At 38.7% G+C, this 25,088-nt stretch overlaps 2 protein-coding genes across 5 annotated transcripts in view; both read right to left on the reverse strand.

Moving 5' to 3' along the window:
• Positions 1-4,206: 4,206 nt before the first annotated feature.
• On the reverse strand, positions 4,207-11,371 carry LOC127429669 (sushi domain-containing protein 4-like). The gene is made up of 7 exons (XM_051678778.1): positions 11,193-11,371; positions 11,057-11,081; positions 9,830-9,957; positions 9,398-9,504; positions 8,225-8,422; positions 7,308-7,449; positions 4,207-6,279 (listed from the first exon to the last, which is right to left on the reverse strand). Exons 1-7 carry the CDS (start codon positions 11,369-11,371, stop codon positions 5,952-5,954), a joined length of 1,107 nt encoding a protein of 368 aa, XP_051534738.1. The 3' UTR covers positions 4,207-5,951.
• Positions 11,372-12,024: 653 nt separating this feature from the next.
• The window catches only part of LOC127430262 (serine/threonine-protein kinase PAK 4-like), a 39,218-nt gene continuing 26,154 nt past the window's right edge, over positions 12,025-25,088 (reverse strand). For 3 of the 4 annotated variants that reach the window (XM_051679954.1, XM_051679955.1, XM_051679953.1), the window contains 3 exons: positions 15,784-15,909; positions 15,550-15,684; positions 12,025-15,403 (listed from right to left, as the gene is read on the reverse strand). In XM_051679954.1, the coding sequence (XP_051535914.1) occupies positions 15,248-15,403; positions 15,550-15,684; positions 15,784-15,909 (417 nt within the window). In that variant the 3' untranslated portion in view covers positions 12,025-15,247. Of the gene's footprint in view, positions 15,404-15,549; positions 15,685-15,783; positions 15,910-20,224; positions 23,094-25,088 lie in introns of those variants that run through there. The other variant, XM_051679956.1, reaches the window with a different exon arrangement.

The raw sequence follows: 25,088 nt of genomic DNA on the forward strand, positions 1-25,088 counted from the left end.
TGGTTTTCAGCCATTGTTTGTTTGACACACAACTAAATTTATTGCATAACAGTTTTGTGCTCCAGATGGATGGACATGCTTTTGTAATGGTTGTCTTTAGAAACAGCTGTTGCCATCAATTGGTATTGTAATGTTTGATGAGAAAATGACCATCAATAAAGAAATAAACTGATCAGCCACAACATTAAAACCACTGACAGGTGAAGTGAATAACATTTATTTCGTTACAATGGCACCTGTCAAGGGGTGGGATATATTCGGCAGCAAGTGAACAGTCAGTTCTTGAACTTCATGTGTTGGAAGCAGGAAAAAATGGGCAAGCGTAAGGATCTGAGTGACTTTGACAAGGGCCAAATTGTGTTGGCTAGACGACTGTGTCAGAGCATCTCCAAAACGGCAGGTCTTCTAAGGTGTTCCCGGTATGCAGTGGTTGGTGTCTACCAAAAGTGGTCCAAGGAAGGACAACCAGTGAACCGGCGACAGGGTTATGGGCACCCACAGAATATTGATGCGCATGGGGAGCAAAGGCTAGCCCGTCTGGTCCGATCCCACAGAAGAGTTACTGTAGCATAAATTGCTGAAAATGTAATGCTGGCCATGATAGAAAGGGGTCAGAACACACAGTGCATCGCAGCTTTCTGCGTATGGGGCTGCGTAGCCGCAGACCAGTCACAATGCCCATGCTGACCCCATCCACTGGCGAAAGCGCCTACAATGGGCACGTGAGCGTCAGGACTGGACCATGGAGCAATGGAAGAAGGTGGCCTGGTCTGATGATTCACGTTTTCTTTTAGATCATGTGGATAGCCGGGTGCATGTGCGTCATTTACCTGGGGAAGTGATGGCAGCAGGATGCACTATGGGAAGAAGGCAGGCCGGCGGAGGCAGTGTGATGCTCTGGGTAATGTTCTGCTGGGAATCCTTGGGTCCTGGCATTCATGTGGATGTTACTTTGACATGTACCACCTACCTAAAGATTGCTGCAGACCACGTACACCCCTTCATGGCATCAGTATTCCCTGATGGCAGTGGCCTCTTTCAGCAGGATAATGCGCCCTGCCACACTGCAAAAATTGTTCAGGAATGGTTTGAGGAACATGACAAAGAGTTCAAGGTGTTGACTTGGCCTCCAAAATTCCCAGATCTCAATCCGATTGAGCATTTATGGGATGTGCTGGACCAACAAGTCCGATCCATGGAGGCTCCATCTCGCAACTTACAGGACTTAAAGGATCTGCTAACATCTTGGTGCCAGATACCACAGGACACCTTCAGAGGTCTTGTGGAGTCCATGCCTCGACAGGTCAGAGCTGATTTGGTGGCACGAGGGGGACCTACATGATATTAGGCAGGTGTTTTGGCTAATCGGTGTACGTCAAATAACATCGACATGCATCCAATGAAAACACATTTTAAAGGAATATTCTAGGTTTGATACAAATTAAGCTCAATCAACAGCATTTGTGGCATAATGTTGATTATCATAAAAATGTATTTTGACATCCCTCCTTTTCTTAAAATAAAAAAAAAGAGGTGACGGTGAGGCACTTACAATAGAAGTGAATGGGGCCAATTTTTGGAGGGTTTGAAGGCAAGGTTTTAAAGCACTTATATGAATTCTTCTGTTGAAACTTGTGTATTATTTGAGCTGAAAAATTGTTTAATTCATTTTTTTCACGTGATTTCAAGGTTTACGGAATTATCACCACTACATAAAATTAAATAACTTTACAGAAAAGGTTTTTTATCACAAAAACTATTTGTATCACATTAAAAACATTAAAACTCTAGTGCTTCCATCTTGTGAAACATCTTTAGAAAGTTTTTTGCTTCTTTTAATGAAAAGGAGGGGCAAGTCAAGATTAAGTTTTTGTGGTAATCAACATTATGCCACAAATGCTGTCGATTGAGTTTAATTTGTATTGAACTCTGAATATTCCTTTCAATGTAACACTTTTAAACAACAAAAAATTGTTCTGTTATAATATGTTGTTTAATATATAAAGCATTGTTGTGTTAGTTTGCTTTTATAGTAATGGATATGCACACTTGAACTATTATCCAATGAAAAATGTAGATTAATATACACTGGCGGCCAAAAGTTTGGAATAATGTTCAGATTTTGTTGTTTCTGAAGGAAATTGGTACTTTAATTCACCAAAGTGGCATTCAACTGATCACAAATTACAGTCAGGATATTACTGATGTAAAAAACAGCACCATCACTATTTGAAAAAAAGTCATTTTTGATCAAATCTAGACAGGCCACATTTCCAGCAGCCATCACTCCAACACCTTATCCTTGAGTAATCATGCTAAATTGCTAATTTGGTACAAGAAAATCACTTGTCATTATATCAAACACAGTTGAAAGCTATTTGGTTCGTTAAATGAAGATTAACATTGTCTTTGTGTTTATTTTTGAGTCGCCACAGTATGCAATAGACTAGCATGTCTTAAGGGCAATATTAGGTCAAAAATGGCAGAAAAGAAACAACTTTCTCTAGAAACTCATCAGTCAATCATTGTTTTGAGAAATGAAGGCTATACAATGCTTGAAATTGCCAAAAAACTGAAGATTTCATACAAAGGTGTACACTACAGTGTTCAAAGTCAAAGGACAACCGGCTCTAACAAGGACAGAGAGAGATGTGGAAGACCAGATGTACAACTAAACAAGAGGATAAGTACATCAGAGTCTCTAGTTTGAGAAATAGACACCTCACATGTCCTCAGCTGACAGCTTCATTGAATTCTACCTGCTCAACCCCAGTTTCATGTACAACAGTAAAGAGAAGACTCAGGGGTGCAGGCCTTATGGGAAGAATTGCAAAGAAAAAGCCACTTTTGAAACAGAAAACAAAAAGAAAAGGTTAGAGTGGGAAACGAAACACAGACATTGGACAACAGATAATCGGAAAAGAGTGTTATGGATCTTAACCCCATTGAGCTTTTGAGGGATCAGCTAGACTGTAAGGTGTGTGAGAAGTGCCCGACAAGACAGCCACATCTATGGCAAGTGCTACAGGAAGTGTGGGGTGAAATGTCACCTGAGTATCTGGACAAACTGACAGCTAGAATGCCAAGGATCTGCAAAGCTGTCATTGCTGCATGTGGAGGATTTTTTGATGAGAACTCTTTGAAGTAGTTTAAGAAGTTCTGAAAATTTTTATTCAAATTGTAATAGTAATTTTTCACGTTATTAATGTCCTGACTATACATTGTGATCAGTTGAATGACACTTTGATGAATAAAAGTACCAATTTCTTTCCATAAGAGCAAAATCTGTACATTATTCCAAACTTTTGGCTGCCAGTGTGTGTGTGTGTGTGTGTGTGTGTGTGTGTGTGTGTATACACAATTTAGTTCTATAAAATAAAACCGTGTTTTTCCGGTATGGGACTATATGTGCAGTACTCAAACTGACCTTAGTGTGGAGACAGATCTGCTGAAGTAAAAATCTTTTTTTCTATTCATATCAGAGTGCTAAAATCACCACTAATTTCCATGAACTCTTTTGCAAGAAAATTCTATAAATTGAGCAAGGTGCTTAACAGTTGCTCAAGAAAGATTGTAATAAGCGAACCAGAAGAGTTATCAACTTACTTTTTGCTTGAATACATACTAACTCGTTTGACCATTGGAAAGGTGAACTAATTTATTTGAAGTAATTTTTCCTTATTAAATTTTTTTTTTTTTTTAAATGAATAGTGCTTTTGAAAACTATGTTTAAAATCATGTACACTTGCATGAGATGACTACAGCCATATCAGCAGCCTAACAAAAGCTGTTTTATTTTATTTGAAGCAGGTCTACTCATCTGGCTGAGATAACATGTGGCCTACATACCGAATACTATTCATTTTATCTCGGCAAACCCGCTTATACTGGACACTGGACTAAATGAATCATGGCTGACAGCGACTAGTGTATTTTTACATCTGTAAAAACAATTGCTTCTGCATGATGGTGCATCCAGGACGCTAGATATCAGTATTAGTTGTAGACGACTGCCATGTCGCAAAACAAGGATAAAACAACTACAGAGTGCACCTTTAAAGACCCCATGAAATCAAAATTAGAAGCTTTTAGTATGTGTCTTTTTTTTATGTCATCTTTATGTTTGTGTTCACCTAAACATTTACATGTCATTTTAGCAGCTATAAAATGTACAAATTTTCTCTTTGGGAAAACAGACCAAAAATACTGATGACTCATGTTGCACTACACAGATTTTTGTCCAATCACATGCTCTCTAGAATAAGAATATCCCTCCCCCAGTAACTAACCAGCCTGAACAAGTCATGTTTTATGGCTATGAAGTAACGAATGCAACTTAGCTACAGTCATTTGCAAAAAAGGGGACAATCCCTTCAATATATCCCACCCCAACATTTTTAAATAGGAATGCCAACACAAGACATAAAACTGCGTATGTCAAGCTCATGATCTAATTCCCTTCACTGCAGAGGGAGTTTATAGCTATATCTCAGAATTATCACTGAAAAAATCAACATAATCAATATTGTCTTAATCAACATATCTCAAGTGATTTCATGAGGTCTTCAAACACTTTTAGTGCTAAATCAAGAAACCATTTTATCATTACATGATCCATTATCAATGGAAAAAAAAAGAAGCACAAAGCAAGCCTATTCACAGAGTGTATGTAGGTCAAATGTAAGTGTGTAGGCGTCATGTTCTCCATTTCATCTATAAAAAAAATTCCGAGCTCATGATATCCTCTTATGGATCATGGCTTCTAATCTAGCATTGATCTGTCTGCTCAAACTTGTGTGAAAACAAATTTTAACAAGCATGATACTGTATTAGAGCACACATTGACCTCTCTAATCCACATTTGTTGACAGTCTGACTGGTTTTAGAAGGGATCAACCTGTGATAACCTCAAAGAATATAAGCCTATGTGTGACCAGCTCAGGGAAAAAAACAAAACAAAAAACAACAATTGTAAATGGGTTAAAGGGTGCAGATTTTAAATGAGTTTTAATAGCAAATATGTCATTCATAAAGTTTTAAAAATGTTTAGCATTATTTATTTTATGTGCACAAACATGATGTAAGAATGTAAATGTTACATATAAAATGATAGATAGTTTTCATCTGGAAAAGTAAAGTACAAACAAATACACAAAAACACATTCAATGTCCACTGAGCAAGTTTGCTTCAAGTCTAATCCCCTGTTCTACATGTTAAAGAGATAGTTCATCCAGAAACAGGTTTGGAACAAAATATGGTAAATGATAACTGAATTTCATTTTTGGGTGAACGATCCCTTTTAAGTTTAAAATCATATATACTATTGGTCAATAGGCACAATTTTAGTTTGGCTACTTGCCATGGTGAACACATCCATGCAATCTAAATCCTCAGCAAAACATTGGATTGGGTAAAGGGCTGAGCATAAACAACTAGACCGTTTTATTAATCATAACCTGCTCAAGGTGATATGAAGAATTCTTGGAAGAGGTTTACACCCCCAATGAGTTACCTACACAGCATTTCATCTTCAAAGATTTTCTCATTAAAATTAAAAGGCTATAAAGTGACTATATAGCTCTCATCCCCTAATGTAATACCTACATCATTGAATAAGTCAACCAATCATATAAGTCCCCTTGAACATCATGATCTAATTCCCCTCACTGAGGGGAGTTAATAGCTATGTCTCCAGCTTATCACTGAAAACATCAACATAATCAATATTGCAGCACTTTACCTCGAAAAACTATAGCCATGCCAGACTAATAAGGTCATTTAGACACCCTTTCAGTTGCAGAATTTCACTCAAACTTCAAACTCAAACAATGACCTCTTAAATTCTTTACACCTTGGGATAATCCATGATCGAAGGCAAAAATAGGTCACAAAGACCCCTGTGCAAGGAAATGAACAATCAAAAGTCAAAGGGTTAATTAAAGTCCAGTTATTAGTTGCATTTATCAACAGAAAGTGCACTTTGCAAGGACCGCTCATCACTGTCAGTTGTATGGTCTCTTGATTGTGATTGGACCTCTTCGTAAGGTGGTGGCAGAGCTTCTGTGCTTTGACTGGCTGTATCGGTGCAACGACTGGAATCCGAGTGCATTAGGGATGTAAACGGACTGTGCTCTGATGCGTCCTGGGCCAGTAGGAGCTGAGTGGGTCCACGGAAGGGCGGGAGCCGCTGGCCCCAACTGCTGTAGATTGCCTCCTCATATGTGGGAAGAGACACAGGTAAGCCATCAACCATTAGGTCCAACTGATCCGATGATCGCCTGATGAAAGAGCAAGATGTACCAGTCAACAAATATTCCCATTTATGCAATTCATTACTTCTAGTCTTTGCAACATACACAACATGGCCAAAGGTATATTCTGTAGACACCTGAAAATCACATTTAATTTCAAAACTATGGGCATTAATAGGTAAAAGATTGTCCCTTTGCTGCCACCCTTCTGGGATGGATTTTTCTTTAGATGTTGGAATATGGCTGCAGTGATTTGCTTCCATTCAGAAACAAGAGCATCAGTGAGGTCAGGCACTGATGTTGGCTGATTGACTTGCAGTTGGTGTTTGTGCTCAATGGGGTTCAGGTCTGGACTTTGTGCATGCAAGAATTGGTAAATAATTTCTTTATGGATCTCGGGCATTGACATACACAGGGGCATTGACATGCTGGAACAGAAAAGGATCATCCAATTAAAAAAAAAAAAAAATTTTTTTTAAGAGATTTCATAGCTGTATGCTGGTAATAAGTGTAGCTGGATTAGAGTGTAACAGTCTGGTTCTGGAAGTAAAAACCCCATTTATATTCTACATAGGGGAAAAGATTTTTAACAATAATTTTTTAAAGACAAACCTACTGTGAGCTCCAAGGTTATTAATTGATTGTATATGCTTTGCTGAGTTTTACATTTTTTCTATCGTTTCTACTTTGATTGCTTTTTTGCAATGCGTCACGGGATTGTTGTTCATGCCCTCATAAAAGATGGCAAGTACACAGTCTTGTACCTCTGTCTTTTTGTCCGATTTTTAATACTTTAAATACTTTTTTGCTTCAAATCAAAGCTTGTAATGTTGTGATTCACTTTGGAGCTGGTAGATTTGCTCAGAACTCTTTTATAAAGGATTTTATGAAATCTCTATGGAAAAAATACTTCAAGAACCAAGGCGGCTGAAAAAGTGGGCGGGCACTGTTGCATTCTGTTGTCCAACCAATTAATTTAAAGGGAGTGTCCACATACTTTTGGCCATGTAGTGTAGTCCTTCTTTCCATCCGATAAAGCTAGCAAAATTGCATACCTTTGTGTATAACAGGTGAATAGACGGGATTTGATAACCAGACAGGCTGTTGTGGTAAGAAGGAAGATGGACACTCCAATAGCAGTCGTTGCCACACTTGGGATAGAGTTGACTGTCTTCTCGTGACGTTCAGCATGGCCCTCTGAAAAAACATGCACACCATTTAAAGACTTCCACACAAGAATCAGTCAGTTCTTCAAAGAATTTGAAAACTTATTGAACTACAAATTGCAGCCGGAAGCCAACCAAGTTTTGGAATAAGTGGTTCAGTAAGCAGTGTACATCCTTTGATTTTGATTCTATGATGCGTTCATTTTCCGAGGCCTTTACATGCATCACAGAAAAAGTAAGACTGGTTAGTTTGGTGACTTTGCTAACTTCCTGCTCAAGCTGTTGGTTTCCTCTCGTGACATGTTTCAGCTTAAACGAGGAAGTGAGCACGCTGAATGAAAGATGTCAAGATTTTTTTAGGACAGTAGTTGACTGCTGGGGCCCAAGATTTATGTAGGTCATTAATTAATGGATGTGCTTGTGAAATCCCTGCCACCAGCACAGTTCCTTCATTCAAAATACAGAACTAGCTACTGACAGATGCAAAAAGAGAAAGTTTGAGTTGTCTGGATGGTCAGTACCTTTAGTCCTTCACATCAATCTCTTACTACACATGACAGTAAATGCTTGTATTGCAGTGTCACTGGAGAAAAGCAATTTGAAATCCCAAATTTCCCCACTGAAACAAACATCTCACTCATTTTACATTTAACAATTATACACCTGGCAGACTCACAGTTTCAAGTATACATTTTAATGATTTCCTGGGAATTGAACCCATGACCTTTCCATTGCTAGCACCATGCTCTATGAGTTTTACAAGAACATAGTGATGCACTCAAAACCATTTTGTTCCATTCTCTTACCTGGTCGGGGTAAACAGGTTGGAATGCTTGGTCGCCATTGCCCATGAAGACACCTAGACCGATGGTGGCGGGAGGATAGAGTGTATCCCGGCTCGCAGAAGAAGCGAATCATGCTCTTTTGAGGGAAACCACGACAAGGAGAGGGATCACAGTGGAAACCTACATGCTCTGGTACGACTGGGTGAGAGCAATTTTGACCTTAAATAAAAAAGAAGATATACATCTTAATAGAGACTTTTCCACTTCATCGGTTCTTAAATATCAGGTTTACTGATAAATGGTGCCATCTCTTACGTCTCTAAAAATAGCATCCAACAACACAGTAAAGTATGTTAATATTTTAATGTGTTGCTTGCATAAATTATTTGACTTTTTATTATTAAGGAAAAAACATACTCTATGCAAGTACGTGTACACAGACGCTACTAGCTACGCAAGCTGGATTTCATGCACTGTTGCATTTGTAAATGAGTCAAACCGCATAATACAACACAAGTACGTGTTGCATTCTCAACCTTGCCGCAAGGGGCGCTAGAGCAAACATTAGTGTAAACTTTCTGCTTCTACAGTGAGTTTTCTTTCAAGCCAGCTACTGTCCAGGCTTGAGTCAATATATTTATAGCAACTTACCTAAATAATAACAAAGTTTCATGGCACAGACTTTAAGGTAACTCTATCGCCCCTTTGAGTACTTAGGTTTGTTACCACCACAATAATGCAAGAACGCACGTTACCATGATTAACCAGATTACTCATTGGCAATGCTCAACACAAATATGCAGAATTAAGCACTTGCATTAAGCACCTGGAAGGCCATTCATTTTCAGGCGGTAGTGAGGAATAATTTAGTTACTACTGAGTAAATTAAATATTGGTAATTGATGCCAATTATTGGAGCCTTAAACAAAAATGAATTTGAAAAAACAAAAAACAATATCGGTTGAACTCTAGCTAGAAATGACATTGAGGGACATATTGCACAAACTTTTCTTTTTCATAACCTTGCACATCTGCTAAATATTGTCAAATACTGTCACCTATACAAGGCTTTGTGGAAGCTGATTAGTAATTATGGCTACTGTTAGGCAATCTGTTTAAATGGGTTTCAGAGGAAGTCGATGGCAAGTTATCTGGAAGAGGAAGATGTGGCATGCTAAGAGGAAGCTTTCATACCTGTGGTTACATCCGACAGAGCAGCCAGCATGAGAACCCCGTAGCTCAGGGCAGTTTGCAGACATGACCAGAGAGACAATCGCTGTGCAGACATCAAAACACCTGTCCTGCTGACACAGTGAACAAACAAACAAAGAGACAGAACTCAGTACCTAATGGCCTTTGGCATAGCATCAATTTGCAAATAATTCCAAGCAGAGAGTCAATTACAAAATAGATCTACAGGCTTGGTTTAAAACTGCAAATACATTTATCTTATAGGGAGCTTCAAATCAACTGTGTTGACATGTTATTAGAGCATGACGCAAAGATAGGAAATAGATGCATTTCATAAGTGCATTACATGATGTGACTAACAGGGTGTTTTAAACCTTTAACCGCAAGTTGGTTTGGTTCTCAGAAAGAGAAAGGGTGTATCTATCTACAGCTGACCTTGCAACAGCTGGCAAACACTGCACCCAGTCCCTGACCCCAGAATAATGCACCTGCACAATATGCCCATTCAAAAGGGCATCAATCAATTCAACCGTGTTCCAAAATTGACTGGCAGCATCTGTAAACTGGTTCAAAGGAGTACACAAAGTTTTAGCAAAACATCTCAGAAACCATACACACAGATGGCTCACTTTGAATGCTGCAATGATTTAGTCATCTGTGTAACATTTGGGATTGTCCCGTCTTGGCAGCTTGACATTTTCACACATAAGCTTGGCACAGAACAGACCACAATGTGGGCGGCTCGCTGTCACCTCTTTTACTAAATACATCATTAAATTGTGTGCAATTGTTGAGTCCACAGTTTGTAGTGTCACCATTAAGTGCACTTTGCAAAAGGATTATGTGAGCTGCATTCACTTTCCATGAGTAGTGACAACAGGCTAAACCAAAGCTAAGCGAGTTGTTTTTTGTTGTTTTTTCTAAACGAGTCTTAAAGTGCAAGATTGCTGCATTATTATGCACTTTTCCAATTAGACAGCTAATAATGGGTATGATGGGGAACATTACTGACACACATTCATTGGTATTGCCATTATAACAATGACTCCCACTGACTTCTTATGTTTTAGAATGAGGTAAAAAAAAAAAAAAAAAACCTCACCCCTAGTCTCAGAAACCTTTTAGCATTTTTGGATATTAATCAAATCATTATTTAGTCCCTTTATTAAGCTGTTTGAATTATAAAGGACAGTTGGGATGCATTCAAATGAGGTGTTTCTACATTATTTGAATTATTATAGATTATTCTACATTATTAGTTTCCTACATTATAGGGACATTACAGTTTTCACACACACACACACACACACACACACACAGACAGAAAGACAGATAGATAGAGAGAGAGAGAGCAAAAGAGAACTGATCTTTGATAATTAAACTCTGTTAATCAAGCCATTAATCTATTAATCTACAATGTTGATTCTATTCATCAGTGCACTTGACATTGGGTTGGCACAAAAACTGTACAAATCCCAAACATGATGCACTGATGCGCGTGTAAAGGACAGTTCGAATGCCTAATGTGGCTATAAAGCGTTTGAGAACAGCAGAACAGGTGCACAAAAGCTCTATTGTGACATCACACTGTGTGTTCAAGTCTAATGTAACACAATGATGGAGTGCACGAGAACAAGCACACTCATCTTAAATGAAACTCACCTGAATGCAGCTTGTGTTGATGTAAGATTATAAAATCCGCCGGTTTTAATCCAGTCGGTTCTTTAGCGTGTTCTCATTTACAACGGGACTGTTACAAAAGGATTTCAGATGACTTGGCACACAACCTATCCCCTACCTGGCCGTCTGAATGGGCACCGATTCAATAAGTGCATCTATTCTACAGCAGCTGTCAGATGACTCACCGCACAGCTGAGTTATCACACGCAGCTCGCGTTCTGATTGGTCGCTAGAGCTGCACGTGCACGATAGCCCAGCCAGCAGCACGAAGCGCTCGCCGCCCACATTGACCGTCATATTCTGGAAACCGAAAGCGGTTCGTGGAAAAAATTATATTGTGGTGTGATTTATACAAATACTTTTTTTTCGACCGCACCTAAGAAACGCTTCCCCATTTTGATTAAAGGTAGAGGAAAAGGAAACGGCAGACAAATACAAAGTAGCAGTGACTAAATACAGAAATACCATCGACAAAGCAAACCTGAGGCAAAAAGCGAAATACTAAGTGTGCTGCTTACCTAAACAGTATGTTTGTGCATAACAGACGTGTTTGAACCTTTTTGGAATTCATATTTTGACATTGTATGTCACCTAGATACCAACTTTAATGCTTATAAATGCTTATAAAGGCGTAATGCTCCAATGTAATCCATTTGGTAGGATTCACTGAGATTCAATTTATTTTTCTGTAATTTTTTAAAGTTCAATACAACAGAGAGAGTATGCAACAGAAAATGCATCTAATGCACATTGACAGGACTTTTCAAATAACACAAGCCTAAGCAGAATCACATACAGCAGCACCCAGAAATGCTTGCCTAAAGAGGCAAAACTGACTGACACAGTAAAACTTAACAGTTCTGTTTGTTTCAAGTGAAATAAAAATGTATTAAAAGGTAAAGCTGAGAAATCTGTAACACTACAGTTGAAATTAAGGAGTCATAAGAGAATGTGTTTGAAAACTGTATTTGAAAAATCTGTTTAAAGTCCATTTTACCACCTGTAAAAATTCACATATCGTAGAGGGAATTCTGACATAGGTTGTCCAACAAAAATGACAATACTTTAGAAATAAAATGAATATGCAAAGAACTGAATCAGAGAAAAACAGTATGAACCAGTTTACATTTCACAAAGATGCTGGCCTGTCAGTAGCAGTTGTAGATTCAAAAAAATGTTGAAGAATATTTTAATATATTAGTCCAAAATAACAAGTCTGCCTGGACATTGCTCTCTCAAAACCTGACAATGTTAGATTGCCAGCAGCGAGTACACTTCAGTTCACGCTTCTAGTCCACATTTAAAACATAAAATGTTTCTTTGAAACTATCTACATGCTGACAGAGAAAATTAGTTACAGGCATAAAGTAAGTTTATAGTGCAAGATTAATTAGAAACAAATGTACTTACATTTTGACTTAAAAAAATGGCATGATAAAGTCCAACAGCAGAATATGGAAGACCATTAGGTGAAAACATTTTTATGGAAGCAAAAAAATAAAAATAAAAATAAAAACAAAAAGCATATTACAAAACAATGTACCCTTCCAGAGAGCATTTGCAAACATTACTCTAATGCAATACTACATGCAGGCACCAAATGAAGAACAATCAGACACATTAAACAAAAAAGCAGATTATATCTTTCCAAACAACAGACAAATCTCACATTGTTCCTGGGAATACAATACATCTTCAATTGTGACAAAAATGAAATATGTTCCCTATGTTTTCCAAAAGCCAAACAACACAACAAAATCATGCAAACCAGGTTGTTTTGCTTACAGTACAGCATTTCCCAATCACACTTCCACATAAGGCTTCTGGTAATATGCAGACATCCTCTTTCTAAAGCTAAGTCAACTGCCATTGAAAATTTTGCTGGTGTATCAAAAGATATCTTATAAAAAAATAAAAAATAAAACAATTGAGTGGCTGGTCACGAATCACTTGGCAGACAGTGTGCATTGCTCTAACAGCCCATTCCTGTAAGCAATGTTCCTGAAAAGATATTCATGCATTAAGGCTGTATTTTTTTTATTTATTTTTTTATGTAGGAAAGCTACCAATAATGATCTCTAAATTCAAACTCATTCTTTGCTGTAGTGCGCTGAGCTTGTTAAACCACAATCTGTCTACAACATTTCACAGATAAACTTTATTGTAAAAGTTTATGAATGCTATTCTCTCTATGAAGAATACACTGCAATTATTCATCTCTGAATAGACATTTACATGCTATTAGTGTACACCCAACTCTGTTCCAATGCCTGATTGTCATTAGTTTTGTTCTACCTCCAAAAAAAGTAGCACAGTCCAGTGAAATATAAATGCTACTTACAAAAAACTTTAACTGGTAGGAATAAAAAAAAAAAAAAAAAAAAAACTAGTAGTTTTTGTATTAATCACATCTGTCAATAAGAGTCACTAATATTTTCATGCCTTCACATCTGCAATTAAAGTTATGGTTGCGGTTTAGGCTTTCAACAAAAGAAACAGATTTTTAGAATAACACAAAATATGTACATAGGCTACCGCTTCAGTCTAGGTTTAATCAATCAAACACTACAATACATATTTAAACAGTCAGTAAATTACCCAATGTACACCTGACCTAAATCTTCATAAACTGTGCAGTCACTCGACTCTGATAAATGATTCAGCCTCTATTCACGTGGTGTCACAACAACGAATGCCAATCGGAGTCATTTTTAAATGGTCTTTCAATCACCATTTACATTTTTGTTAGCACTCACATCCACTGGTCCTGGATGTGTGACCGAACGAAAAAAGATACACAATCTAAAAGTGATGTGTAGTGTAGTGTACTAAAACAATGTTTGGACTAATTTCCATTATAAACGCACTCTCTGCTTTCGCTGTTCATACTGTCTTTGGTTGCTCTCTAGGTGCAAGCTAATAAGCTACTACTCATCTCTTAAATCCTTGAATATGACAATGAAGAGCCATAGTGTGAGTCTTTATTATTATAAGCGTTTGTGCATACAAACACGTGTGCCTATACATTAGTTTGTGTGCTTCGTGGTAGCTCTAGAAGAAGTCACATGGTGGGAATCAACCAAGATCTATAGCTAAAGGGTTCACTTTATATTGTCAAAATGCTCTCATAAACTAGAGCATAATGCTCAGCTATACATTTGTATAGTCTTGGTCTCTCCTACAAAACATACCACAAATTAATCCTTAAGAGAAAGGCTACAATACTTCAAAGATGTAAGCTACTTAGGATTCAGGTGCACATGAAAGGACATTCCCCTGCAGAATGCCCTACATTGGAAACAACTCAATCGATTCAGCTAAAGTGACCCCGTAGTAAGTTTCAATTCAATAAAAGAAAAACCTGCCCCACAGCCCTCCCCCTTTATTATATAAAAAAAAGTGGAACAATGAATTAAAAGAGGAAGTTTCTGTGCGGAAATCTTATTGGAGTGCAGCTTCGATATCAGAACAGTGTTTAAAATCACTCAAAATAAATCATTGCAACGCAACATGAAAACAAAACTGATGTCTCTCTACGTTCATTAAAACAAAATTAAAAACTGTCTGAAACAAAACACCTCCAGTGTTTATCAATGCTTAGTGTTGTAACAGAAACCTAGTTTCTTTTTTCTTTTTTAAAAAGTTCTTCAGTAGTTGTTTACCTGTTTAAAAACGAATTAATGAGTAGTGTGGTCCAGGTGCAAAAGCTGAAGTGCAGGTAAAAGCTTGAGGTTGGGAAAAAATCCATAGAAAATCTGTTGCTTTACATTGAGGGCAGATTAGAAACCAAGTAGTTCATTTTCGTAACATCTAAACCTCTTTAACATACTCAGTTCACCCAAAAGCACAGTGTTAAGAGGTCAAGCTTAAAACCACTGAGATGTGTTTTCGCATTTTGCCGATGAGCCAGGACACTGTGAAGGACTTCTAATCAGGTCTATTTCATGACTCCAAATACAGTGTAATCCTTGGAATGATAAAAAATGTTTCAAAACGCCCTCTCAGTGTTTAGAGTCCATAGCATCTATGGGCTTTTCTCCTAAAACGCTTGACCTGTACAATCATTTAAAATGTTTAAAATGTGCTGAACTCTCTTCAGGCTCCATTTTTGCTTTTGGGTCTTTGCTTTGAGCTCAGTAAAGGGCCTGACAGATTCCGCCCTGATTTCTCCTCTCATCTCATGCGGTTCTGCCTCATTAGGGGAACAATGCAAGAGGGAGGACCTGCTTTACTCAGAAAGGGATGCTTTAACAGCTCTTGAGCTATAGCCCTCTGGGCAGGATCTCGTACAAGCATCCTGTCTAAGAATCCCTTGAGAAGTGGTGAGACCTAAGGATACAGAAAAACAACTTAATCGAGAGTGCCAAACATGGCAAACGTGACTTAAACAGGTCAGTCCACATTGGTTTAGACACAAATTTGTATTGCGCCCTCATGGATAACCAAGAGGACACAGATACAGATAGCCTGGTTACCTTGTGGAGGTTTTTGAGCTTGGGTGGCAGATTGTCTCGAATCATCTTCATAGCCTTGAGTGGGGGCTCATTAAAGTATGGTGGCTCTCCATCCACCATTTCGATCACCATTATACCAAGGGACCAAATATCCACCTATTAAAACAGTTTTTTGTTTGATTTGAAAGATTTAATATTGAATCTGTTTATAGAGTATTCTTGTAGAAGTATTATAAAATGGGGCATGTGTCTTGCCTCTTGTCCATATGGAAGTCTTGAGATGAGCTCAGGGGCCATCCAATAGGGTGTCCCTACAAGAGACTTCCTACGCTGCACTTCTTTTGAGACCTGGGCACAAAATCCAAAGTCTGACAGCTTCACCTGCAAATGAAGACAAGAGATTAAAAAATTATGCAAATAAATAGGGAGTTATATTACTTGCCAAAATAAATGGGAGACTTTTTTTAGCCTAGCACTTTTAATGGTCCCAATAGCACAATGTCATCATTCCTCTTTGTGTGGATATTTTTTTTCTGATTAACAATTTGATTGATTTACATACTGAACCACAGAAAAACAAAACAGAATCAACAGTTAACCTCTACTATCACCCCTCCCAATCCCCAACCCCCAACAACAACCCAGAGGTCATACATAAATATAGACACACAAAAAAATAAAAAATAATAATAATTCACAAATCCAGCAACATCAGATATCCGCCCCATTTCTCCATAAACAGACCAATGAACCAAATGTCTGAGACTGAACGCATAATAATAAAACAAAATGTTGGGTAGGCCTAGCCCACCTTTGTCAATCTGCCTATGCAGTTTACTGAAATGTAATCTGGGACGTTTCCCATTCCAAATGAAGGTCTTCGCTATGTTATCAAATTGCTTGAAATAAGAGAGGGGGAAATCTATAGGGAGTGGCTGTAGCAGGTAGTTGAATTTTGGAATACAATTCATTTTAATAACATTAACCTTCCCAATCATCGATAAATGTAATGAAGCCCACCTGCCCACATCGCTCGAAAACCTTTTTATTAAAGGGTCAAAATTAACTCACTAAATCACACAAATTTCCCGGGAATAAAATACCCAAATACTTAATGCCCTGTCTGGCCCCTGAAAGGCACCCGGCTGAAAAGCCGTTATCGGGCAGTACGCTGTCAGGGCCAAAGCTTCGGATTTAGACCAATTAACTCTGTATCTGAAGAACTTAGAAAAGGAATTAATAATTCTGCGGAGGCAAGGCATAGATCTAGAAGGATCAGAGACGAATAATAAAATATCATATGCGTAAAGCAGAAGCTTATGCGCCACACCCCCCACCATCACCCTTGTAAAATCATACTACTTTCTTATCGCGGCTGCTAATGGTTCCAGGGCAAGACAGAACAATAATGGGAAAAGACAGAGTAAAATAATCTGAAATTATTCCATTTGTTTGTACCGCTGCTACCGGGTGTCTAAAAAGTAACTTCATCCATCCAATAAAAGTATTCCCGAACCCGTATATTTCCAAAATCTTAAAAAGATAATCCCATTCTACCATATCAAATGCCTTTTCGCCGTGAAATTAGATGGCAGCGATCGGAGTCTGATCATTTGCCACTGACCACATGATATTGATGAAACGCCTAATGTTATCAGAAGAGCTACAGCCCAAATAAACCCCACCTGATCTGTATGTATAAGAGATGTTATAACTTGACTTAATCGGTTAGCCAGAATTTTTGACAATATTTTTACATCTAGCTGGATCAGGGAAATTAGACAGTAACTCTTACACTCGCTTGGATCTTTGTCCTTTTTAAGAATCAGACTGATCCGGGCTTGTGTCATGGTTGGCGGAAGCTTTCCATTCTTTAATGATTCCATATAAACTTCTAACAAAAGTGGAGCCAGTTCTGTAGCATAAGATCTAAAAAATTCAGCGGCAAAACCATCTGGCCCCAGAGACTTGCCTGTAGGTAAGGCCTTAATTACCTCGCCAAGCTCCTCCAAGGTTATCTCAGAATCATGATAATTTTTTTGCTCAGTCGTCAGTTTATGGAGTTCTAATGGTTCCACAGTTTCTAATATCTTCATCAGTAGACGAAGACGTGGAACTGTAAAGATTTCACCACCAGCAGATGACAGTATGATTGTCTTGCCCTGAATAACCAAAACTCCACCTTCTGTGATAAAATAGTATTATATCTGTATTTCGAGTCAATTCTCTGAGGCCACCAGACGACATTCGGCACTTCAGCTCTGCCTCCAACTCCACAAGTTCTCGTGCTTTGGATTTTTTGATGAATGAGGCATACTGTATGATCCGACCCCTAAGAACCGCTTTAAGTGCCTCCCAAACCACGCCCACAGAGGATACCGAGGACCAGTTGGTCTCCATATAAACATTGATTTCGGCTTTTAACATTTGTTGGAATTCAGGATTTTGCAAAAGGGATACATTAAAGCGCCAACTATATGATTTCTTTTTCTCCATATGCGGCAACACCTCTAAACTCACCAGGGCGTGGTCTGAGACTATGATGTTTCCAATTGAGCAATCAACAACAGATGAAATGAGGGAAATCTATAGTCCCTACCAGATGGGTTCAAAAGTCTCCAAATATCTGTAAGACCAAGATTTTTACACATCCTGTGAAGTGTCGGTGTTGCTTTAGGGGCTTACACACTTTTGCTTCACTATGATCAAGGACTCCATCAACAGATTAAAGTCTCCCCACAATATTATATCACGTGCAAGTGAATGTTCAGTGATTCAGGTCTACTTGGCTGCATAGAAAGTATCAAACAATGACCTACTCATTCCATTGACTTTATGAATGACAGTGCTTGCTGTGGGCATGTAAATATTTTGTGGTCATCCTTCGTATCTATTCTCAATTTGGCCGGGAACATCAGTGCAAAAGCGAACTTCCGTTGATGTAAGAGTTTCTTGCATTCCTTGAATCGATCACGTTTCTCTCGTCGAATTCACAATGTCTGGGAACAAGAAAATGTTGTGGTTCTTCCAAAAAAGCCTTCCTTTACTCCTCGCCTCATATAACACGAGATTTTTATCGGATGATCTCAGAAATTTGCCCAGAATTGATCGGGGCCTGTCTCCCTCAGTGGATCTCCGAGCTGGAACCCTGTCAGCTCGCTCGATTTCCAGTTTATGGTCTGTTATGTCGAGCAGACTCGGGAAGAGCTTGTCTAGGAATTTCACCATATATCTGCCTTCTTCGTTCTCAGGAATTCCAACAATTCGGACGTTGTTTTGCCGGCTACGATTCTCTAAGTCTTCTAACTTTTCCCCAAACGCGTTCCAAGTCTATCTTGGTCGCTAGGGGATTAGCAGCTAATTCCCTCTCCGATTACTCCAGATAATCGATCCATTTCTCAACGTCCAACACTCTTGTAACCACCTGTGATCAGTGATCGATTGACGTATTACAGCAAGATCCTCTAAATAAGCTATGACCTTCACCAGCATTGACGACATGCTTAGCAGTAAACGCTGAATCTCTCCCACTGCACCGTCCAAACAGTCACTGGTCTGCGGCCCTGTCAGGGGCTTCAGCTTGAGCACATAAGTGTCTTTTAATGTCTCCAGAGCCTGAGGATTTTGACATATTGTCTTTATAGAACAGTTATGGATAAGGGTGAATAGAATCTCACTGGTTTATGACATAAAAACTATTAAAAACTAGCAAAGTGCGCAGAGCTCGCTGTTCACTCATCCAACCCTTGCATGGCGCCACACAACCGATCCTCTTTGTGTGGATATTAATACTTCACTTCATTACTTTAAATCATTAAATTTATAAACAATGTTCCCACTTTTTTCACTTTTTGACCAATGAATTTCCAGTCATTTATCATTGCTCATCATTTTGATTCAGACAGAGTTTAATTATTTTGACTAATTAGTGAAACTGGTTCGCCCTCAAATCACACATCATTATGGCTTATCAAGCGGTTAACCAAGTTTCATTCTGCACATGGGAAATATCTAGCCAATTAAATATTTTAAAGCAAAGCATTACAAGAAAAACTTAATTTTCTATTAATTGCTATGAATTTTCCAGGCCTGAAAAAAATAAAATCCCTGATATTTCCAGGTTTTCCATGACCGTTGGAAGCTGGTTATAAATATGGGAATCAATATCTGCAGGTGGTTTAAATTGTTCAAATCTCATCATCATGTGCTTAACATGTAAAGCATTGACTAATACATCAAATTACACAGCACAAAAGCATGTGATAATGCACTGATTCTTGAGATAAGGGACAAAACATGTTTAAAATCTGAGTTTTTATTTTTAATACTAAATTAATTTGAAATGGATATATTTATATACAAAGGTCTCAGCTAATGAACGATGTAAGGGAACAGGTTTTTATAAAAACGCTTTTTTTTCTTCTGAAAATTGACATTTATTCACTTTATAACTTGCATCTTACTGTCATCTGTGTCATCTCTGTCAGACACACCAAAAAGCATGTTATTTTAATTTCATTCATCCAACAAGTTTTAAATTATCTAATAATATTGTTCAGTAAAGGAGTTAAGTGATAAATTACACACACATATATATATATATATATATATATATATATATATATATATATATATATATATATATATATATATTCTGTTTTCATACTATTCTGAAAATTAGTTGAGAAAATTTAATATTTTTCCATCTTAACCATGTATTGTACACTGGAGCCATTTTTTTTCCCCTCAGTTGAAGATGCCTCTATAAACTAAACTAAAATGCCAAAATTGCTCCCACAATTTTAACAGAAATTATAATAATGAGAATGACAGAGTTGACAAGTTGAAGCTGTGACCACAGAGACTTATACATTGTTTGTTTAAAATATGAAAAATATCAAACGTACCAGATGACGTGTCCTACTGTTGCATCCACCATGAGCAGGAAGTGGGAAAGGGGTCCTCAGAGTTAAAGATGACCAGGACATTTTCTGATTTATTCAGGATTTAAAAAAGGATTGATGCAAAGTTGACACAACTTTGATAGGCAGTTTTTTTATGGAAAATATAATTTAAAGTTTTCTTAATATATTGTTTGATATCTTACAGATCCCTACCTTTCATTTGATATTTATATTTATGAATATGTTGCATTTTTAAACACTTTGTTTAGCAATTTAACATTGTGACCTCTTGCTGAGGACAGGTTAAGTTACATGTGTCCAAGTATAGAATCAGAATCAACTTTATTGCCAAGTATTGCTTACACATACAAGGAATTTGTCTTGGTGACAGGAGCTTCCAGTGTACAACAATACAAAAACAATACAAAAACTGCAGCAAGATATAGATAATAATAAAAAATAAAACTAATTATACACATACATACACACACACATATACACATGGGTAGTGCAAAACTAATACAATCTGTTATGTACAGTGCAAATCTGTTATGCACAGTGCAAAAGTTGTTTTTTTTTCTCAGAGGAATGAAACGGCAGAAGAGGTTAGATGTGTTGGATAAGTATAAAAAAGTCTAAACTGTGTATTGCACATGGTTATTGCTCAATGGGGCAATTTAGCTGTTCATGAGATGGATAGCCTGGGGGAAAAAACTGTTCCTGTGCCTGACAGTTCTGGTGCTCAGAGCTCTGAAGCGTCGGCCAGAAGGCAACAGTTCAAAAAGGTAATGGGCAGGGTGAGTGGGGTCCAGAGTGATTTTTCCAGCCTTTTTCCTCACTCTGGAATTGTATAGTCTCGAAGGGGGGCAGGGGGCAACCAATAATCCTCTCAGCAGTCCGAACTGTCCTTTGTAGTCTTCTGATGTCTGATTTCGTAGCTGAAACAAACCAGACAGATATTGAAGTGCAGAGGACAGACTCAATGACTGCTGAGTAAAACTTTATCAGCAGCGCCTGTGGCAGGTTGAATTTCCTCAGCTGGCGAAGGAAGCACAACCTCTGCTGGGCCTTTTTCACAGTGGAGTCAATGTGGGTCTCCCACTTCAGGTCCTGTGAGATGGTAGTGCCCAGGAACCTGAATGACTCCACTGCTGCCACAGTGCTGTTTAGAATGGTGAGGGGGTCAGTGTTGGGGTGTTTCTCCTAAAGTCCACAATGATCTCCACCATTTTGAGTGTGTTCAGCTCCAGGTTGTTTTGAATGCACCAGACAGCCAGCTGTTTAACCTCCCTTCTGTATGCAGACTCATCATCATCTTGGATGAGGCCGATGACAGTAGTGTCGTCTGCAAACTTCAGGAGCTTGACAGAGGGGTCCTTGGCGTTGCAGTCATTGGTGTAGAGGGAGAAGAGTAGTGGGGAGAGCACACGTCCCTATGGGGCACCAGCGCTGATTGTACAGGTGCTGGAAGTGAATTTCCCCTGTCTCACAAGCTGTTGCCTGTCTGTCAGAAAGCTGGTAATCCACTGACAGATAGACGTGGGAACAGAGATCTGGTGTAGTTTAGAGTATAGCTGGGATGATGGTGTTGAAAGCCGAACTGAAATCCACAAAAAGGATCCTTGGATATGTCCCTGGTCTGTCCAGATGCTGCAGGATATGATGCAATCCTATGTTGACTGCATCATCCACAGACCTGTTTGCTCGATAAGCAAATTGAAGTGGATTTAGAAAGGGTCCAGTGATGCTCTTCAGGTGGGCCAACACCAGTCTCTCAAATTATTTCATGACCACAGACATCAGAGCGACAGGTCTGTAGTCATTAAGTCCTGTGATTTTTGGTTTCTTTGGGACAGGAATAATGATTGAGCGTTTGAAGCAGCATGGGACTTGACACTGCTCCAGTGATCTATTGAAAATCTGTGTGAAGTTGGGGGCCAGCTGGTTAGCATAGGATCAAAGACATGCTGGTGAGACGCCATCTGGGCCTGAAGCTTTCCCCGTCTTTTGTTTCCAAAAGACGCGGCTCACATCATCTTCACAGATCTTAAGTGCAGGTTGAGTAGTAGGAGGGGGGAGGAGGGGGGTTGCAGGAGGTGTTGGTTTTTGTGTGAAGTGAAGGTCAGAGTGGGTGTGGGGTGTGAGATTGGGCCTTTCAAATCTGCAGAAGAACACATTCAGGTCGTCAGCCAGTTGTTGGTTCACTACAGGGTTGGGGGTAGGAGTCCTGTAATTTGTGAGTTGTTTCATGCCACTCCACACTGATGCAGGGTCGTTAGCTGAAAACTTGTTTTTCAGCTAATCAGGGTATTTCCTTTTAGCCACTCGATTTCCCTGTTCAGTGTGTTCCTGGCCTGATTGTACAAGACTTTATCCCCAGCCCTGTAAGCATCCTCTTTGGCCTGATGAAGCTGCCTGAGCTCTGCTGTAAACCACGGTTTGTCGTTATTGAACTTTAAATAAGTCCTAGTAGGAATGCACATATCCTCACAGAAACTGATATATGATGTAACAGTATCTGTGAGCTCATCCAGGTCTGTGGCTGCAGCCTCGAAAACACTCCAATCCGTGCAGTCAAAGCAGGCTTGTAGTTCCCACTCTGCTTCATTGGTCCATCTCTTTACAGTCCTTACTACTGGCTTGGTTGATTTTAATTTCTGCCTGTAGGTTGGAAGAAGATGAACCAGACAGTGATCAGAGAGTCCCAAAGCTGCTCTAGGGACAGAGTGATATGCATCCTTTATTGTTGTGCAACAATGATCCAGTATGTTCCTGTCTCTGGTGGGGCATGTGATGTGCTGTTTGTATTTGGGCAGTTCATGTGTGAGATTTGCTTGGTTAAAATCCCCAAGAATAATAATAACTGAGTCCAGGTATTGTTGTTCTGTGTCTGTGATTTGATCAGCCAGCTGTTGCAGCGCTGTGTTCAAACACGCGTTTGGTGCGATATACACACTCACCAGAATAAACAAGGAAAACTCCCGTGGCGAGTAGAAATGCTTACAGTTAATAAAGAGCGCTTCCAAATTAGGACAGCACATCCTCTTTAATGTTGTTACATCTGTACACCAACTTTCATTGATATAAAAGCATGTTCCACCACCTCTAGTTTTCCCCGTTAACTCCGTGATGCGATTCACTCTGAACAACTGGAAGCCCGGCAGATGTAACGTGCTGTCTGGAATGGCTTCACTCAGCCAGGTTTCTGTGAAGCACAATGCAGCAGATGTTGAAAAGTCCTTGTTTGTGCGGGTGAGGAAATGTAGTTCGTCCGTTTTGTTAGCAAGAGAGCGGAGATTCGCTAAGTGAATACTCGGCAGCGCTGTTCGAAATCCGCGCCGACAGAGTTTGACCAGCGCACCGGCTCGTCTCCCTCGCCTGCGTCTCTTGAACAGCAGAGCTGCACCTCCAACTAAAATGTCTAGCAAAACGTCTGAATATTCAAAAACCGAGAAAAGATTGTCTGGTATAGAGCATACATTTTAAAATATTCTAATGTAATTATTTTAAAATATAAGTAAAAAATGCCCTAAGTATACACATTTCCTTTAGATTTAACTTTTCCAGTATTTTTATTGTTATGAATTTCTTGATTTTTAAAATAAAGATTACTTTTGTATGTAAGACATGTTTTGTCCCTTATTTCAAGAATCAGTGATTGATAGTTCTCTTTTTCATTACAAACTATGGCTCAATTTAACTTAAATGAAGCCCATCACATTTTCTGTGAAAGTTTCTGCAATACTTGCTTAACTAACAATACAAGAAACAATGCCCCTGAGGATTTTGCATGAGAAGCACTGTCAGAAACATGCCAAGAGGAAATGAAACATGTAAGGTCAAACACACATACATAGACAAGCAGGCTCTGCCGAGAAACAGCTGAGGGTGGCTGAAAGAACTCCGCCTATTTTAACCACAAACAGAGTTAAACACAGACCCTGTCTAACAAACCACTGTCTATTTCAGCACCATCAAAAGAAGATCTGGGTTTGGTATTGTGGTCGGAAAAGACGATTATATTTCTACAAACACTCTGAGAAATACGTGCCTACATAAAAATAACTATGTTGCTGTTTAAAGGGACTGACTATGTTCTTGAGGTTTCAGTGCTTGGCTAACTCTTTAACGCTGCACTCCTGCCTTTATTTGACTTCTAACTTAAAAGATATTACTTGTGCATCTCATGATAACACCTATAGATAATCTCTAAGCACTGGTGGAAGTGCAGGTCTAAGCAAACAAAAGAACAGGTCTGCCAAATACCTGTTTAAATATCAACACACAAGTTATCAGGAACAAACAAAATAGAAGAGAGCAGGGGAAGTTTTCTGAGCTCGTAAGTTAAAACATGTCTAAATTATTTTAAAGGCACAGTTCATCCAAAAATAAAAAAAATCAATCAACACTCCCTTGCTCTATTTTGTTGTTACAAACCTGTATGACTTTTTCCATGGGAACACAAAAGGAGAGTGTTAGCCTTTGTCCGCATTTTCATCTTTTTTTTCCCCCAAACAATGACAGTGAATGGTGACTGAGGCTAACATTCTGTCTAATGTCTCCTTTGATATCCTACAGAAGAAAGTAATATGGGTTTGGAACAACATGAGTGAATAAATGACAGAAATTTGCTTTTTGGGCAAACTATAATTTTAA

The sequence above is a fragment of the Myxocyprinus asiaticus genome, chromosome 39 (assembly GCF_019703515.2).
Source record: "Myxocyprinus asiaticus isolate MX2 ecotype Aquarium Trade chromosome 39, UBuf_Myxa_2, whole genome shotgun sequence".
In the NCBI taxonomy this organism is placed as follows: Eukaryota; Metazoa; Chordata; class Actinopteri; order Cypriniformes; family Catostomidae; genus Myxocyprinus; species Myxocyprinus asiaticus.

Excerpts from the sequence above, each read along its gene's own strand:
- LOC127429669 (XM_051678778.1), bottom strand. The coding sequence starts at position 11,371 with ATGACGGTCAATGTGGGCGGCGAGCGCTTCGTGCTGCTGGCTGGGCTA. Across the intron at positions 11,082-11,192 it reads GTGCCCATTCAGACGGCCAG|TTACATCAACACAAGCTGCA; the intron begins GTAGGGGATAGG and ends GATTTTATAATC. Across the intron at positions 9,505-9,829 it reads TGTTTGCCAGCTGTTGCAAG|GACAGGTGTTTTGATGTCTG; the intron begins GTCAGCTGTAGA and ends CTGTGTCAGCAG.